At 35.7% G+C, this 19,515-nt stretch overlaps 1 protein-coding gene across 6 annotated transcripts in view; it reads left to right on the top strand.

Moving 5' to 3' along the window:
- Window positions 1-19,515, top strand: part of LOC149422161 (uncharacterized) — a 168,005-nt gene that overhangs the window by 147,111 nt on the left and 1,379 nt on the right. For 4 of the 6 annotated variants that reach the window (XM_089633125.1, XM_089633123.1, XM_089633124.1 and 1 more), the window contains exons 3-4: window positions 12,232-17,068; window positions 17,586-19,215. In XM_089633125.1, coding sequence (XP_089489251.1) covers window positions 12,283-17,068; window positions 17,586-17,764 — 4,965 coding nt within the window. In that variant the 5' untranslated portion in view covers window positions 12,232-12,282 and the 3' untranslated portion in view covers window positions 17,765-19,215. Of the gene's footprint in view, window positions 1-11,444; window positions 11,799-12,231; window positions 17,069-17,585; window positions 19,216-19,515 lie in introns of those variants that run through there. The other 2 variants (XM_089633121.1, XM_089633126.1) reach the window with 2 other exon arrangements.

Genomic DNA, 19,515 nt, shown 5'->3' with positions numbered 1-19,515 from the left:
TATTGTGCACACATACGAGGAATTGGGGAATTTTTTCTAATGTTTATTCTACACGAGGATAAATAAAATAAATCAGATTGTCGGATTGATCTCGACGGAATATGAAGATTTATTAAATTGGTAAGTTCTGGTGAGTACAGACCATTATTTAGGATTTTAAACAATAAGATTTGATCAAAAATTAGACGTCGTGTTTGGAGGGAGTTAAAATTAGTGTTATGCAGCATATTTCCATAAGTTTGTAACTCACACAAGGAACCCTTAAATGCTTGAAAAAACCGGGATTCTAGTTGTAACATAGGGCACTTCCAGGACCCGGTCACTTCCCTTATTTAAAATAACTTCCAAACAGGAAGTCTCTCCAAAGATGACATGAGTGTCACAGGACTTCATATATGGAAAAAAGAACAATATATATTTTATTTTATTTGGTTTTAGTAAATGCAAATACACTAACTCCAAACGCGACTAAATTAAGTTTAGTGTTCATATTCTAAAAATTTGCATTGAAAAACGGTGCACATGTCCTCCGCGTTAATCATTGACAGCGGTAACAAGTTAACAATGGCAACGCGGGTGTTATATCCGGTAATTCCTCTAATTGATAAATCCTTTTAGCTAATTACTAGTGCCGACAGTTATTGCATTGTTCGCGTCACCCTGGGCCCGATTTGACCATCATGTTGTGTTTATTACTTTTTATCACCGTGTAACCAGAATTTCACGGACAAAGTAGGTACAATTTCAACAATAGGGGGTAATTAGTGTTTACACGCCAAGTGCTCTGCGAAATTAAGGTCAAATTTAGAGCGTTTTTGTTATATTATTATTGTTTATTGCTTCATTAGCACTCAGAACATTAATTGGACCAAAAGAATTCTTCCGATAGTTCCGTTGTAACCTCTCCTTCTTATAAACACAAGTGTATCAGAAAAAAAGTACGAGCGCTCAGCGGTATGAAAATATATCCCGTTCTCTGTCGATTTTCACGTGTTCTTTTCACATTATCCCAGTACCTTTAATAAAGTTGAGAAGGGCTATCATTGGGTGTATGGCGATGCCTCCTGATTCCACACCGTTACTCCTCACGTATTTTAATCTTCTTTCTACCAATGCAGGACCTTTGCATCATGAATCGGTGTATCTTCATCCTCTTCACAATTCCAACAGCTAATAGCATTTTCCGCTCCAGACAACTTCAGTCTCATGAGGTGGCAGTGTCCTATTTAATCCCAGTAGCATACCCTCTTTGAGTTTCTATTTATATTTAGAAGTTGTCTGTTTGCACCATCTAAAAGACTTTTGTGATTGATCTCATATCGGTTGCCTTCTTCTATTCCTAGAAAACGGTGAGCGAACTGAAGTAATAACGGTACGATTATTAATAAAATATTATGTAATGGATAAATCAAAATAAAACGTCGAGGAGTCCAGGGGACACAGTTAGTTAAAGGGGGAGGAATGTAACCAGCGAATGACGAATGTGGAGGAAGACATAAAGTAATGTCGTGTGACAGAGGAGACGTGTTGGGGCCCACAAGATAAAAGCATCGCCAGAAAAATTATGTCAACCGACACAAGAAGTTTATGAAAATGAACGCAAAGTTTATCACGTTAGTCGCGTTACGAAAATCTGGCGTTCTTTTTCATTAGGTGCCAATTATGCTCTGAGACAGTATCAATCAAGTTCAAAATTGAAACAATCACAATACGCAATTTACATAAAGAAATAATAATATTTGGATAGTTTGTATAACGCCATTTGTGTGCAAAATCACCACCAGGGCACCTTAACAAAGGGAAGATTATTAACTTTTTTTGGTACATTTGGCCAACAAACACCGAGATGTTATTCTAAAAAATGAATAAGCTCAAAGATTTTTTAACGCAACGCGAATAAAAATCCTTCACACATTCTAGCTGCGATTTAATTCCTTCTTGTAAGCTCGGGAACTTACGGCAGTCACCCACACTCTCACCAGTACTCATATTTCTTTCTGAAATTTTGTTTTCTTTAGTTTCTTGACTTATTCCCCTCTTGTTAATAAGTACGTGAAATAGGTAGCTAAAATTAATGATTTTATTATTTATATAAATCCATTAGATAGATAACATTTCTAGCCCCATATATTCCTCAATCTAATCTCTTCCATTCCATCAAACGACGTGTTAACGTTAACCGTTAACCTCGCTATTTATTTAACGGTGCTTTAAGGGCGAAGCGCTTTATTTTTAAAGCTCGTTCAATCGCTTATAAATAATAAATCCGATGGGAAGAATGAATAACATCGTTAGTCAAGCGTTCTGGACGAAAGCCAAGATGGGGAATATTAAAGGGAAAGATAATACAAAAACTAAACGAGAGCTACTTCAACAAGATCGTATCTACGGTGGAGAAATTGGCTTAAATTCTGAAGGATGCTTGATATAGCTGGTAAAACAGTTTTACAAAACTGTTTTCTATTATAATTATTATTATTTAATGAGCAATTTTTAATTTTAACAGTTATTATATTATTAATTATTCTAAATTTAAAATAAGTTAATACTTTTTTCTCTCCAAATAAGAACCCAATCTAGCTTTAAATTGGTTTATATTAGTAGAATCGATGACACGTTGTGGAAGTTTGTTCCATGAATCCACTGCTCTACTTGCGTGGAAGTGTTTCCTAGGATTAGAAGCAAAAAGGTTTTTATTATAATTTTTTTGTGTCCAAGGAGATTTATATTTTTGATCGTAGTGAAGATTTTTTTTTGATGCTAGGACAAATATAATCTCCGGACAAAATTTAAGCTGAAGAATTTAGTTTACGACCATTATATTAAAATGTACTTCTCAAAAAAAGATGTATCTCTCTGCAGTACCATCTGTAAGTAAAGGTCGGTGATACCTATTATTATGAAAGTCTTCTTGGGAACAAGAAACAGAGAAGATATGAATTTTCTCTTCATGATTGTGAAAATACGAGCCATTTCATACTCCATACGAATAAGTTCTTCCGGTGACAGTCACAAAACTGCAAAATATCTTTCACGGATGTTTAACTCTTCGATACTTATCAAGAAAATGATAAAGTTAACAAATAATGGTAGGGCGTTTATTTACATATTTTCTATAAATTAATGATTCCGTTTTATGGGATCAACTCTCTAGAATGGAGAGGATGAAGATGATCTTCATAAGAAAATAAACAGTCACAGGAGCAAAATAAACTCTAATACAGATTTATGAAATACTCACCTATCATTTCAATGGACAATATATAAAATATAACAGAAACTAGAATGTTAATTTTCAGTAAACTACTGCAGGCAGGTACCATAAAAAGATCAAATTAAAAAAGGTTCTGTAGAGGAAATGCAGATGAATAATTAACTCGAGAAAGAATGGTTCAACAGGTGACTGAGAATAATAGATGGACGCCAGGGTATACATAGTTTTTGGTCCTCCAAATTGATTTATTTTCTTACATTGATTTAAATCTTCACCCCACAAGAAACAAATTGAAATATCGCTGAGGGGTTTCCCTGAGATTATGGTGTTTATTTTATTTAATCCATGGGTGGAATTTTCTAGAGTTGTTCCTGATTATTAACGCGGGCGTCAAGGATACGTACTTAGCTATTAAATAAATCATTTTTAGACTAGCATCCGCGCTTCATAATTGTACAGATTTTTCCTGATAGCCTTCTGTAATTATTATTCACAATCTGATCTGCATAACGCTGCTCACTGAATAGAATATAGACTGAGAAATAAAATAAATACCTGATTGCAGCCAAGCAACTACCACCCGGCAATTTGGTTAGACTTCCGTTCACATACTAAATGCTCGGGCAGAGATCTTTGAACTCAAAGGCGCAGAAAAATCTAGAGTACATTTCTGATCTACCAGTAAGAAATAAACAAAACAAATTCAGTAGACGGTTAAGAGACCAAAAACTATTTCTTGACCGTCTCAAGAACTAGACTCAGCAGAAAAATTTGAAAATCTGTGATAGTTCATAATAATGGTCACTAAGCCGAGGATATTGATAACAATATTACTTACCTTAAAATTAGTTATTTCTAAACTCTCAATAATCAAAAAAGGCATAGATGATCCAATTTTTTAAATAGTGTAATTAAAAATAAACGATCGTATTACCTACTTAAATTAGTTTTCGGGCTCATTTTGAATCATAATGTCCAGTTTTATTATTTTTTGTTTGTGGATTTGACTTTCTCGAGAGATGAGTTCTCATGTCAATCCATCCCAAGCCTGACACTCTGAAAGCAGAATCTCCAAACTAAGTATTTGGAATATTCAAAATATCAAAATTTATGAGGCCTTTTTTTAAAGCAAACTTTTTTTAACCTGGTTATATTTGTTGCAACGAGTTTATGTTCATTATATGTCATACTCGTAAATAATGAAAGGGAACCAAAATTATGCTTACTAATTCTGTGTATTTGCAAGGTACAAATATTGACGTAAAGAGCCAATGCGTGAGCCAATATACAACATGGCAAAGCCACAATTGCTACAAAATCTTATATTATTTTCTAACCCATCTGGGAGACATTAAAAAACGTACAAGTGCTAATATTATTTTTAGCACTCAGTTCGATGGCCTGGGCTTCTTTGTCATTTTAAGTGGACTGCTTGATATGCTTCGTTTCGTGTGAGTTCTCAGCTTTTCACGGTCATTCCGTTGAGATCAAATTTGTTTTGGGCTTCTTGTCAGGTATTCTTTAGTGCCAAAGTTTCGACGCAGGTGTCAAACAGATCTGTCTAACAATTTAAGAAGAAAACAACAGTTTCCCAAAACATGTGCCTATTATTAAACGTAAAGAAATCAGCTTTGAATGTGTAAATTTCAATCCCGTCACATTGGTAACTCTTTAGTTTATTTCTTTTACTAGAATGAAAAGAATTCTTGAATAACAATGAATTAAATATCCGTACATGTATTGCTGTGTTATTTAATTCTTGAATTCCCAAGAACAACAAACAGTAAACCGTAACCAAAAGTTCGTTTAGAAAACCTTCTATTTTAGCTTCAAAGCGTTTCAAGCTTAACTGAAAAATAGACTTAACTAAAACACCCAGAGACTTGGGATAGAAAAATAGGTTTTGGTGCCCTGCCAAGGTTTATGTTATTGTGGCTGTTAAGTTCACGAACAGTTGATAAGTCCCAGTGCCGTGTTAACGTGAGACTTGTTGAGTAATATTTTATTCTAGTTCATAACTGCCGAGAAAATAAACACAATAGCTAAGAAGAGTGCTGTCGATAACTATGCAAACATCTACTTCCTCTTATCTCTAATATTTACACACATCTTGGATACACAAAGATACAATAAATCAATAGATTCGCTTTCGGAATCGAAATGATGTTTGAAAATCTGAATAGGTTATTCACGGCTTTCCTCTTCGCCATCTCATTTCCCTCTTCACTTCCTTCAGCTTCATAACATACCCCAACTCTGGGCATTTGGATCTCTGAGATGGTCATCGGTCCCTAGCTGGGTGACACACCAAACAAGTGCCCAACATTTGTAAACTGTTTGCATGTATCACAAGGAATGGGTCTTTTTACGACTCGTTCTTGTGGTCAACGGCTTAGAATGACTTGCTGGCTTCCGCGTTTCCTTTCTTTTACAACATGAAAATGAGTTCAAATCCCAGGTTGACGCATTTATTTTCTTAAAAAAACTACTTAGCTTCCCATATATGACATAGATTCTATTTTAAAAGATTATTCTCTCCTGTATCGAGAAAACAATTTTTTTTAAATTCGGACTTTCCGAACAAATAAGACACTCCTTTTACATCTTCCGAAGGAGTCCATTATGATTATCTACCTACAGAAAAGATTCCACCAATATAAGATTCACGAAAGTTTGTTCCGCATAGAACCTATTTTGGTTAAATGCAAGAAGATCTGATTAAATTCGTTACACTTTTTTAGTTAAACTTTTGTCTCCTGATATCCTTACGTATTCACAAAGGCCTCGAATAAAAATTCTTCTTGACTTACATTATTCAGCTTTAATGTATTCAGCATAAGACAATGCGCTCGTCAAAAACATGTTTTACCATGCCGAATTACCCGAGAACGCTTTCGATTTCTTTTACCACCTACATTAGCTTTTAAAAAATCGAAAACTAGGCACTTCTGTATTAGGTTTTAGGTCGAAACTTTCAGTACGATATTATTTACTTTTGACCATCTGTTCTGGCGATAAAGTTCCTTATTTTCAGTGTTTGCCTGTTTAAAAAATATATATTTATCATTATTTGGTATTTCAGAAAGAATTCCCAACAGGGAACACTCCCAATTAGTTAGAAAGAGTGGAATAAACTCATTCCGGGAAGGACAATACATTCATTCAAGTCATTTCAAATTGAAATAACATTGACTTATTGCGTGGTATAAGAAAAAATAAGAAGAGCATAGTTACGAAAAAATGGCTAATGTCAGTTTTCCTGTATAAATTTGTTTGCGATCGCCTCAAATTTAAGTTATCTTCCGAATTTTAAAAAAGCCTTTCAATTTCGAGAAATAATTTTTCGATTTTCGGGGCCAACACTAGAAAACAGCTTTCCTCATAAATAAAACTTGCTGAATCAATTTTTGATAATCCATTTCTTTTGAACTGTCAGTCGGCTAATAAGACAATATTGAGCAAATTCTACACAGGCCTCGTGAAATTTGAAAAGCCACAAATTTATATATGGCATTTAAACATATATCATCTATGTGTTTACATTTTCTTTCATGATCTATTCTTAAAGCACAAAATGCTTCCTTTTATTAACATTTATAATGAATTTGATTTCCTTTTGTTGATGAAATCATCTTAATATATGAAAATCACTGTGTTCATATACGCTAATCTCCGAAACCGCCCAACCGATTTCAATTAAATTTTGTGAATATGTATGGTTAGTTGCAGCTTGAACTATAGGATAGTTTTGGACCTGATTTTTATTGGAAAAAAGGGTAGTAATTATTTTTTACGTAATTGTAAAAAGCATTCATTTTGTGGCTCATCATAATTTACAATAAAAACACATAAATTTGTTTTTGACCACTATTGTTTTATTTTCACTCTAAGCGGTTGGATCAGTTTTTAATATTCTCCTGACGAAGGAAGGGTTCTTCCGAAGCCGGTAGAGTGAAAATAAAACAATAGTGGTCAAAAACAAATTTATGTGTTTTTATTGTAAATTATTTAAGTTGTGTAAGCTTTATCTATTCATATTGTCAAAGAAGATTGATAAAAAATATTGTTCACCAATTCCCACTGCATTAAATTAAAATTCATTACTATAATTTAAAACAAAAACATTGTTCAGGCTTAAGAATCAATTTTTATTTACCTCATTAAGAACATTTTTATCCACTATCAATTAAGAATTTTCATTTTTTGTGTTACACTTGAAAATGAGATGTGTTTTTATGGATCGTATACGTACGACAATCTGTCACACTGTGAAAGACATATACTTCAAAGCAGTTTTAAAAGTATAGATCGGTACCGGCCGCATTTTTACCTATTTTATCTATCTAATAGACAATCACACTCTGCTTAAATGATCGATATCAAATGAAACGTTAAAACAATATCTACTATGGATTGACTTGCGCGTGTATTCAGCGACAGCAGATAAAAGGCGGTCTACATAAAAAGATGTCTATATAAAATGCGGTCTACATGAAAGACCGTCTGTGGCAGGACAACGTCTGCCCGGGTCCACTAGTTTTTTTAATAAATTTTCCATGTTATCTCTATAGCATTTTCACAATTCTTTCCACTTTCCTGAAACTATGCGTCTTGCGTCTACGTTCTTTATAACGCAGCGTAATAATTTCCGTCACAGGCGAATTTTACTCCATCTGAAATAATATTCTGGCACCCACATAGCTGGGAAGATCTTGCCAGCTCCGCGATGCGTCATGCTCCTTCATAAGCTAGACCAAAGCAAACTAACAAACTTAGATGCGTATTGAAAAAATGGCCCACGAATAGACTGATTATTTTAAGAATTACCTGCTGGTATGTGCCCAGCGTCACTTACTTCATACCGCATACCTAGAACACTTAAATCTACGTTTTAAATACACAACAAAGACCACCATTGACGACCTTCGTGACCGAGCGATTAAGATCTTTGACTCCGAATCTAGAGGTCGCGGGTTTGAGTCTTGTGTGGTATTTATAAATATAATACAACGCATAAAAAATAACCTGTCACTTTAAAACACCAAGATTCTCTAAACAGAAAAACATTAATTTTATGTGATTGATCTCAAATATGTGACATTCATAGCCTTGATAGCTCTTTTTACTGCTATGCCTTCTATGGTAGGTTGATTATCACCAGAACAATTTTTAACTGCAAGTCAACAAGTCACTGGAACTACACCCATTACATACATTTCGAAGCCATAATATGTGGTGTCTGTCTCTTACAGCCGCTGTTCCCAACTTTTTAATCGTTATCTAAGTTCAAATCTTTGTTTTTGCTCAGCCAAGCGATTTTTAAGCATTTTGTAGGGAACGTTCGATTTGCGTTGTTCCCAATCATTTTATCTTTGAAAATCTTAAGTAGCCCCACACACTACCGCACATTACCATAGACAATAAAATGACATCAAATTAAAAACTTTCTATGTTAAATTAATATGAAAGAATTAATTATTGTAGCTCTTATTAATACACATTACTTCTTTTAAATACCGTTATTCATAAACTGGTATTTCATATTTTTTAAACTAACGTATATACTATATATTAAAAATAAAGTGACAACTTGAACGTGATGCCACAATCGGGACTTCCCATTTGATTTGGCAGATCGACGTAAGTTTTTTCTACGTGCGACAGCAAAACAAACCCAAACAAACCTTAAAATGGAGATCAAAGCAAAGCGTGCAAAGAATAACATTAAATTGATAGAATAGAAAGGTTTTCAGATCTGACATGAGGTAAGGGCAAAATATTTCGCACATTCATTGCAAAAATGACACTTGCGTAAATAAAATTAAATTCTCCTCAATTAGGTTCAAAATATACAAAAAACACGTTTTCGTCATACGAAAACGGTCAAAAAATTCTTTGTAGTTATTTTCTATATGTACTTTTTCTATTTTACATTGTCTTTGCCCTTCACATACATGTACTCTCCATTCACTGTCATCTATGTTTTCTTATTCGTGTCAATATTATGGTTTTAATGGACATATTGTCCGTAAATTAATAAATAAATAAATAGTTCGATGTAATTGACATCCACACCCTGTCGCCGCCTGTATAACCCGATGTTTTCATCAATTACTTCGGCCCATTCCGCAATATCTAGTACCTATATCTAATATGTCTAAAACTTCTCTATCCATTTTAAAACGATAATGACAAATGCAACACAAAAAACTGAAAGGAGCGCGACTGTCGATTGTCAGAGTGACATTTGATCATTGATTCGCGGTATTTTTTCACTCTCTCGACACTTTTTGTAACTAGCTTTTTCCTTACATATTGCTTAAATAGCTAATCCAGCTGTCCGGCTGGCTTAGACTGAGCGGCTTGCTTAAGCAATTATTGTGTGTTGGAATTACGTAGTGCAGTGGTGATTCGCTTAGAATTTGATTATTAGGATTGGGAACAGCGGCCGTTAATCTTCCCATAGATAATCAACTGGTTAATCCATCGTCTATCACCCCTTCGTAGTTTCAAAGTCACGTGGTGTATTACATCTTCCATCAGTCTTCCCCTAGTTACTCTTCCATTAGTTATCAGCATATTGCATTTGTCACCCATAGTGATGTGATCACGAATGTTAAAGTTTTCTTTTTTTGAGGCTTAGTACAAATTCTCTATTTTACTAATCCTCGGAAAATGTTGTGCTATTATTATGAATTACCAAATTTCAACCTTTTTATGTACGACTATAAGGTGCAGAGCATAGTGTTGAATGGCGCGAGGACCATTAACCTAAGACCGAAACTCTATCAATGTATTGTGTTTGAAGCTTTTCTAGTTGGCATAACCGACAGTATTGGACTGCTTTGACACTTTGACATTACGTTGCCAGATACCTCGAGACAGCCGCTCAGACGCCAACGGGTAAACATTACGTACCTACGCAAGATTGCTAATGCTGTAAAGTACCTCAACGATATTGAAAATATTTTAGGCCTTATTTTCTGAACACGTTACGTAAGACAAGATAAAAATAGAATTTGTTCAAAAAAACCACAACAAACTGTAGGGAATGTATCTGCGAAAAGTGAATATGTTTGCCAAAGTAGTGAGGAGGAAGATGGATAAAAAAACAGGTTATAATTTTTGCCTCTTGGTTACAAATCTTGTAGGATGTTGAATAAGTATAAAATACAAAGATCAATATTATTATGCACTTTTATTTTGAAGTAAAGGACATCCGATATGATTTAGTATTTGAAACTCTTTTACAGCAGGTTGAGTGAAATCAGTACTTTTGTTACAGCTTTTTATTTAGCAGAGATCGCGTCAAAAGTAAGTTAATGGATTTGATTCTTAAATCATGATTTCAGTTCAAGTTGATGCTCGTTTTATGGTGTATTTTTAATTAAACTTCTCCAGAATTGTGACAATTTTCTCATTACCACCTTTTTGGCTCGAACAATGTAAAAAATGCAAATGAAAGAGTAGGGGCAGCTCAATTTGGTCATAATGCCTGGGCCTGGAGAATGAAGTCTGGAGTCATCAGCCCTTCTTCTAGGAAGGAATCCGCCAGGTCCCATACTGAACTCCTCTTTAGGCGGGTCAGGGAAACCTACAAAACGTTCCACCGCGGGAATGTAGTATGTAGTCTAATTATAAAGCGGGCGCGTAACGTTCACCCATTGAAAGTTTGCAATACTCGGATCGCTCGCCAGCAGAAATACCCGAGCGGCCTCAGTCAGTTTGGTCCACGTTCACAGCATCTTCGGTCCGCAGACTTCGTAGGAAGAGTCGTATCGTCCGTTTCGCGCGTAAACCTACAATCGTAAATCTCGCAAATCTCTTTCCTCCCGAGATAGAAATGCAAGAATACGCGTTGCAAATTGATCGGACACGATTCATAAAATCGGCCATCAATCTCGACAAAATTGGTGAAGTGTTGTAAAGCTTGTAATGTTTTGATACGATATCTAAATGATTTTTAAAAATTTCAAACATATGACCAAGCCATTGATTAAATTAATGGTTTTCACAAGATTAAATTGATGATTTTGTGTTCTCATGAAAGGGTGGAATGTGTGGGATAATTATCTCAATAATCAAAGTTCTAGATTAACAGAACAATAATTACGAATGTGGTTGTGATTGTGAATATTTAATAAAAACAATGATATTATATTCGAGTTGTAAACTTATTTAACTAATTTTGCTTTGTAACTGTGGAACGAGTTCATTTTATAAGGTGTAAAGAGATTTGAAGAATTTATCATAAACATTAGCAGTGAACTAATTGTATGCTTGTGTACGATTATACAATAAGTATGCGGAGAGAGAAACTTGAATAATGATTGTTGGCACAACACACAACACGGCAAAGTAGTGTCGCTGATGTTTTGTGGTATTTTTAACCCGGTCCTGCCGAATTCCGTGGGATGTGCATAAAATTTTTGCAATTGTTTTGACTTTAATTATCTTTACGGATTGATTTACTTATTGTTTGATAATCAACTGCATCAGTGAGATTTAAAACATCGCAATGGTGGTCACCGTGTCTTTTGATCTGAATAATGGCAATAACAATTGGCGAAATAATTATGGTGGAGTAAGTATGTGTACCTATAATTGCCATTTCTTTACTTTACCAAGAATAGAATGTCGTGTGCTCTTCTTCAAACAGGACAATATATCTTATCCTTTGAGGATAGCATATTTTTATAATCGATATAATGATATGAAGGTATAGTGTGTCCAAGTTTTTAATCCAAACTGTGAAAAAGTTTTACATCCAAACGAAATTTGATCATTTTGCGAATTGCTCATAATTTTGATGCAGAATGGTGTTAAAGAAAAGCTTTTAGGTTTTTTCCTGTCATGTATATTTTCATGTGTACCTATTAAGGAGTTTGCTACTATTGCTGTTGGCTATCCACCCTATGAAACTCTAACCAAAATAATTTGAATTTTTAAAAAGGTCCGGATGTATATAATGTATATATCTAATTGCAAAATAGTAATGTTTTTTTTTTCATTTTCAGACCGTGAGTTCGGCGCCTGTAGGGCGGCGCACCTCGGGGCTAGCCGGGGAGATGGAGGGGGGAGGCGCCTGGCCCCCCTCGGAGGGGAAGAAGAAGTGGTCCATCGGGAAACTCTTCAGGAGAAAGAAGAAGGACAGCGACAGCGAGGCATCCTCCGCGTCCACCGACGAACACTCCCACAAAAATAACGCCAAAAGAAAGAAAAGCGACAAGAAGAAGAGATCCTCAGTTTCCAGAACAAACTTCGAGCACACAGACCTCAGTGATAAGAGGTCACAAAGCGTCACCAAGTTTCCCAAAAAAGAATACTTCGACGAAGGTGTTTTGTCTGACCCATCCGCGGGATTCGTGGGATATGTTGGCAGAGGCTTACCAAGATCCCCCTTGGACCAATCGCGCCATAGAAGCAAGGACTCCTTGTATAAACTCGCTCCTGCCTCCAGCTGCGGTTCCCAAGATGGCTCCTTGAGGAAAGGCAGGAAGGGGCGAATCAAAGCCAGAGTAGAAGCCATGAGAAATTCGAAAAACGATTCCAGTAGCGATGATGAATCTCAAAAATCGACTTCATCATCCGTTTTCAAGTTTAGGAGCGACGATTCCCTCGCAAACCATTCCAAAGACGGTTCAGTTAGTAAAAGATCAAGAAGTGCCCGCAACGACAGACTCATCAAGAGGCTGTCCAGAGACGATGAGAGTCAATTGAACAGGGAAGCTGACTTAATACAGAGAGGCTTCAGCAGATCCGAGGCTGAGTTGCTGGCCTTGAAGCAACGCGTCTTGAGCACACCGCAAATAAACGGCAGCAACGATAATAATTACGAGGAACCGGATTATTCCGAACCGATGAAAGATTTGCAATCCATGCCCTATGACACAAAGAAGAGCTACAGCGGAAGCCACATAGCCGGACACAATAACTTGGCTAATAGCCAAGGGAAAGATATAGTCACAAGACGCCATAACCCAGCACTTTCGGCTTCCAATTCATCAGTTTATAGCTACCCAGCTGGAATAATAAATTTTAACGCACAGGTCAATGACGAAAGCATAACATACAGTGTTAACTACAATGTCAATAAACAGAATAGAACGGACATTCCTCCTAGTAATCAAAGCTTTCGACGAAGTGCTTCTGTTGAAAAAAATAATTACGATTCCGAAAATGTGATGGTGGTTAAACTTCCTCTTGGAAGTGTGCCTAAAAAAGAACTCGCGACTCCTCCCGCACCGCCGCCCAGAGACCCCCAGCGGAAAGTGCCCACTCCAGTCTCCTACATGTATGACAACACCAGACCTATGTCGTACGCTTTCGATTCCGGCGCTCGGAGATACTCTCAAAATTACGCGAATAAGGAAAGCTTTGGAATCAGCTCTAATCCACAAAATATTTATGAAAATGCTGCACCAATCGATAAAAATAGTGGACTTTCTTGGGGTAAGAGGCCGATTTCAACATCAGAAGATCACATTGCTATGCAACAACAGCAATATTACAATGCTTCCGCCCCTTTACAAAATAATCAACCTAAAAGACCTTCTTCGGTCTCTGCAGAAGTAATTAGACCAGAAGTATATAATCGCTATTTGGCTAGACCGCAGATGAATAATAGCCATGGACACGTGAAACGAGATCCAGCCAGAAGGCACACTCAAGAAAATGCGAATCCTGAGTTTATGTATTATGCCGACATGACTCCAAGATCACGAAGACCGATACAAATAGCTCCAACTGACCCTGTAGGAGAAAAAAATATTCTTACTTCCACAGAATCAAAACCACCAGCAAAGAATGCTTCTGACTTCTGGAGAAAAATGGATAGTCAGGAAGTTCAAAGGAGAAGGGTCTTTGGACACAATCGAACCTCTAGTGATCAGTCCGTTCCTGGTTTAAACACACAGCTAAACCTTCCACTCAATGTTCGTAACTCCAGCATTATTTCAAATGTCGCCACAAGGCCCAACATAGTCAATAGAAGCAGTGGAGTAATCAGTAATAAAGCCCAAGAAAACTATTTTAAAAATAATGGTTTACTTTCCAATAAAAATGGCCAAACAGATAAAACAATGCGCATTGGTAATAAAGAGAATGAAGCAATTTGTTACTCAAATATCGATATTATACCAATGGATGATATTCGCCATAAGAAGCAAACTGGAAAATATTCCGAAGACGAACTCTCTGGCTCCAGAAGAAAATCCAGCAATCTTGAAGATGCTCTCTCTGAATTGGAGGCAATTTACAATAGTCTCGGACTAGGAGATGAAGACCTTCTGGACAGGGCGGATCGTCAAGAGATGTTGGCACCCAAAACAGCAGAGTCCCTTCCTTATTCTTCCAAAGATAATTTCTTCAGGTTTCCAAGTTTGGACGATTCCAATAATGAAATGAATAGAAGAGGATCCCTAAGCACAAAGCTATCCGTAATTCCTGATAAAGTACACGATGACATGGCATATCGAAGAATGAATCCCAGCGAAAGGCCAAAATCTAAAGACGCAAGTAAATTAACCTCGCAAGTGAGCTATATGCTGGCTTCCCCTGTACTCGCCGACGGCCAAGGCTCTAAAATAATTCTCGATGGGGAAACTTCAGAGCCAGATGTAGTTTTAGATGATGTTGTCTTTAGAAATATTCGTCAAGCAAATAATTACTTGAAAATAGAGGATCCGCAGCCGCCATTCGGTATTCCTTTGGGACCCATCACTCCAGCACCTAACAGTGACTACCTGCACGCCGTACCTGATTCTAAACGCAGATCTCGCTTTATTCCGCAGGAATCACCTGACATAGTAGCTGATGACCTTGCTTATAGATCGCTAAGAAAGGATTCCAAGAATCCATCACCTGTTAACAAAGAAAATCCAACTTGCATTTTCAACAACACTAGTGACAATACCAATTTAAGTCGTCCATCAAAAATATTTGATAATCATGTCATCAAAAAGAAACGCGCCATCAGATCACTTTCTGCAAATATTTTCACTCTTGTACAACGTGAAATTGATGATGCACTCGACTTGTGCAAAAATCCAACAATGGAAAAAGCTCAAAGTATTCCAGACCTGCCCGAAGCAGTATTAGAATTTGGCAAGAGTGGAAAACTCCCAGACAATTTTAAATCTTCTCAGCAGTTGTTGAATGAAACTAAATTTGAAATAAAATCAAAAGCTAATGTGCCAGAATATAAAACAACTGACTCGCCTAAATCCAATTTGAGAACAGTGCGTGGAAATGAAAGAGTTAGTAAACCAGAAGATTTTAGCAAAAATTATTCCATAAATTATTTAAACTCGGCTGCTTCAAGACTATCAAGCAGCAACCAAATTCGAAACGAATTAGATACAATGGCCCAAGAGGCTAAAGAGACTAGTGCTAAACTGGTTATAGCATTAGAAGAATTGCAAAATGAAAAGCTATCCAGGTTTTTACCTGAGAACAAGGAGAAGAATGACATCAAATCTGTTGCAAAGAAAGATGATAAACAAAATGATATCACCAGCTCTTCATCAGCTCTGCAAAAATATTTATGTTCTGAATCAAGTAAGGAAATTAATATTCAACCCTCAAAATTGAATGAAACAAAAGCGAGCTTAAGTAGACAACTTTCACAATCTCCAACGATGAAAGTCAAAGGAACCATTCCGGCTCATATCAAAGAAAAGATGGAAGAATTTTCAAGATCTAATAAGAATGAAGACCTAAGTAATGATTTTATGGCTACTATTAATAAACTTAAATCATTTGGAGAGCAACAAACAGAACCTAAACCTGTTTCAAATACTGGCAAAAATACTGAAGATAGTCTAATTGCCATATCAAATCAATTGAAGATAGTTGGATGTCAGTTAAAAAATAATCCAGAAAAACCCAACATGTTTCAAGAAGAAAGCGTGAGACTTAAATATTTGGGTAACAAATGTGAAATTGATTTAAATGAAAACTGTTTGCCTCAAACACATAATAAATTAGGAGACACAACAGGTCGTTCAAGTGCTAAATACAGTTTTTTAAATTCTGATGGAAACTCATTTCCAAAACCAACAAGCATATCTCCTAAAATTGTTTCGTCGCAGACCAACATAGATACAATTAATAATATGCAAAGTTTTGATGAATTAAGAAAAGGCATCAGTGAGTTGTTAGATGGAATTGGACAAGTGAATGAAAAATTGCAGTTTCCAAAGCCCACACCTCAAGACCAGCAGAAAGTAGAAATCAAAACTATAGCTGTACACCATAGCAAAGAGTCTTCTCTTGATGAATCGTCACTCGAAGATACTTCTAAATGCAGAGAAAACAGGGCTTCTCCAGAATACAATTCGTCAGAAGAACTTGCAATGATTTTTAATATAGGAGATGAACAAGAACAGCCCAGCACAAGTAAAACCGATAGCCATAAAGTAGAAGAAAAAGCAGAAAGCCACTTAGAGCTGAATTCACCAAGACTTGTAAAAACCGCCAATCAGAATTTGAGGAAACTCTCATTGGACGAATTAGATTCAAAAGTAGCAGAACCATCTAAATCACAAGTAATAGAACCAATTATACCACAAGCTTTGGAAGCTACCAGGCCACAAGCATTGGAACATACCAAACCACTAGCATTGGAACCTGTTAAGCCGCAAGTATTGGAACATACCAAGTCACTAGCATTGGAACCAGTTAGGTCACAGGCATTGGAACCAATTAGACCACAAACAATGGAATCAATCAGGCCACAAGTAATGGATCTGGCTATGTCACAAATGATGGATCAATCTGCCGAAGTGTCAACGAGTCAGGAAGTTCCATGGCGGAGAAATCGACGGCTATCATCCACGGATAATGCAAATAATGGTAAGGCTTGACCTGATAAGCATGGTGTGCTGTTTGCTTTGTCTGTATTGTCCTTGTTGTTTGCAGTGTTTGTTCTATCCATTTAACATTTTATGGTTGTCAGTTGTCAAATTTAAATACACGGTTGGAGGTTATGGCGTAAATGTGATCAGTGTAGTAAATCCGCATTATATTGATTTCACAAAATAGGTATTGAGTATTCAAGTGCCCTTATAAATTAGAATAATTATTAAAATAACATATGAATTTTCCGCTGAAACCGTTGTCCCCTCATAGAGGCGAAAAGGGGATGGTTAATGGCTAAATTTACATATTATTGATACTCAGTAGTCAATATATAAAGATAACAAAACTTAGTTGACCAAAAAGGATTTGTTCACAATGCTAAAACAGAATAAGAGAAAGAACACTGTTTTCACTAGTAAAAACCTTATACCATTTCGTCCAAAATTAAATGATAACTGCTGACAACCTTATCGATCCCGCTTTCTTCATTTTGGCTTCTTGTGTTTGACAGGTGCAAGCGCTGGCTTGAGTCCCACCAAGCCCCGAACTTGGTACCACGATCCCCACACCCTGATGCTAGCATGCTACTACTCCTTGGTTTGCACTCAACAGCTTGCCGGCTTGGATGTACTCACATCGCTGGGGATATTGATGGCTATCGTGATTATAATAGCCATGCTGATGCTGTAGAGAGAATCAATTCCTAAATTAATAACCATAGGTTTATATACACAAAAAAGCGTAAAGAAATACAACATTGTATGTCTTCAGAAGGGACTTGTCAGAGGAAGAATCCTTTGTGGCCGACACACACGGTAGAGATGGGACGATTAACTAGTGATGTCTATGTTAAGTGCGTCGTTATTGATGCAGTTTTTAGTTGAGGGATACAAATTTGTTAAGCTGCGTTTTGGCAACTATTTCATCCAATAAAAACTGGTAAAAAAGTTATCATCATTTTTTAAATTAGCCCACGTCAAATGCTGCGTGTAAGTAGAATTTCTTTCAGTATTGCACAATACACATTTGACTGAAAATGTTGCACGCCCAATATTCTCAATCGCCGATACGTATGTATTATGTGTGTACAAGCTTATGGTTATTAAATTTTGAATTGACCTGTAGATGCTGTTGTGATTATGCTGAATGTTTGTACTAAATAATTTATGTATTAAAAACCAACACATTTTTAAACAGAGAAATTAAGCAAGTAGATATCTATTGTTATTATATCTAGATATCTATTGTTATTATAAAGCCACGTTTCTAGCGAGAATATTACTACAAACATTGGACCAAATATTTGTGCAAACAGCATCAGAGCAGGGCCACAATGTTTTTGTTTTGTCGCCCCGACCCAATGATTTCGTTTTTGTCCGATGTTTTGAAAACATTTGATCGCTAGAGACCCAACTTAAAACACACCTTTAAAAATACATATTACATTAAAAAAAATTCTATGTTCATAAAGCAAAAATGAGAAATTTTAGTGAAGTAAAATGCATAGGTACTTATTTATTGGTTCTTGTGTTTTTAGTTTTTACGCACAGTTTGTGAGAAACAATTATAAAATTAATTGTCGTATTGGAAATATTGAATTAAGTAAGAATCTGTTGGTTTCAATTGCATTGTGATGTTATAATATTTTTAATCATGTTAGCTCTTTAATAATTTTACAAAAATATATTATGCACATATATTTTAAACATTAATTTATCATTCCAGAAACATTCGCTATTAATTATATTATTATTGTACGAATATATTTTGTATCAATCGGTGCCAAATATAGAAATATAGATTTGTATTTGATAAGATTTTAACTATACCAATTTATTTTTACTTACTAATTTGTTAATTACAATGAGATGTAAAAAAAGTTTATAAAATCAAGCTTATGTAATCTAAATTATTATCAGAGTCGGGATTAGGTTGAACATTAAATTTGTATTTATAAATTTTTATTATTATTACTACGTAGGATCAATAAATAATATACAAGTAGACATTAAATCTACTTCAAAAATTATTGTGCAACACCTAGTAGGTACCGTATTACAACAGGTCGCTAAAAAATTACATATTTTGATATAAGCTAAAAGAACCGATGTTATATTTTACTTATCTAGCACCATTTTTGGGATATACACGGTGTCCGGAAACTCGTAGTACAAGCGGGAAACTGGAGAATCTACACCACATGGGGAACCCAAAAAAACATAAAGTTTTTTGATTTGAGCATTTTCAAAAAAAAAAAAAAAAACCAAAAAAAAATATTTTTCGGCTATTTTAGGGTTAAAGTTTTTTCTGGTGTTTAGGGTTGAATAACAGATGTTTTAACCCTGCAGAGCAGAAATATTTTATGATTACACCTGGTTAAATGAAGGGTGATTTCAAAATAATGCTTCAAATCCGAGTTTCTTCATTTGTTTTACTTTCAA

This window comes from Hesperophylax consimilis, chromosome 7 (assembly GCF_061612785.1).
Source record: "Hesperophylax consimilis isolate HC1 chromosome 7, BYU_Hcon_1.0, whole genome shotgun sequence".
NCBI classification, from domain to species: Eukaryota; Metazoa; Arthropoda; class Insecta; order Trichoptera; family Limnephilidae; genus Hesperophylax; species Hesperophylax consimilis.
The sequence above is the reverse complement of the archived record's forward strand: the minus strand, read 5'-3'. Positions and strand labels throughout refer to the sequence as shown.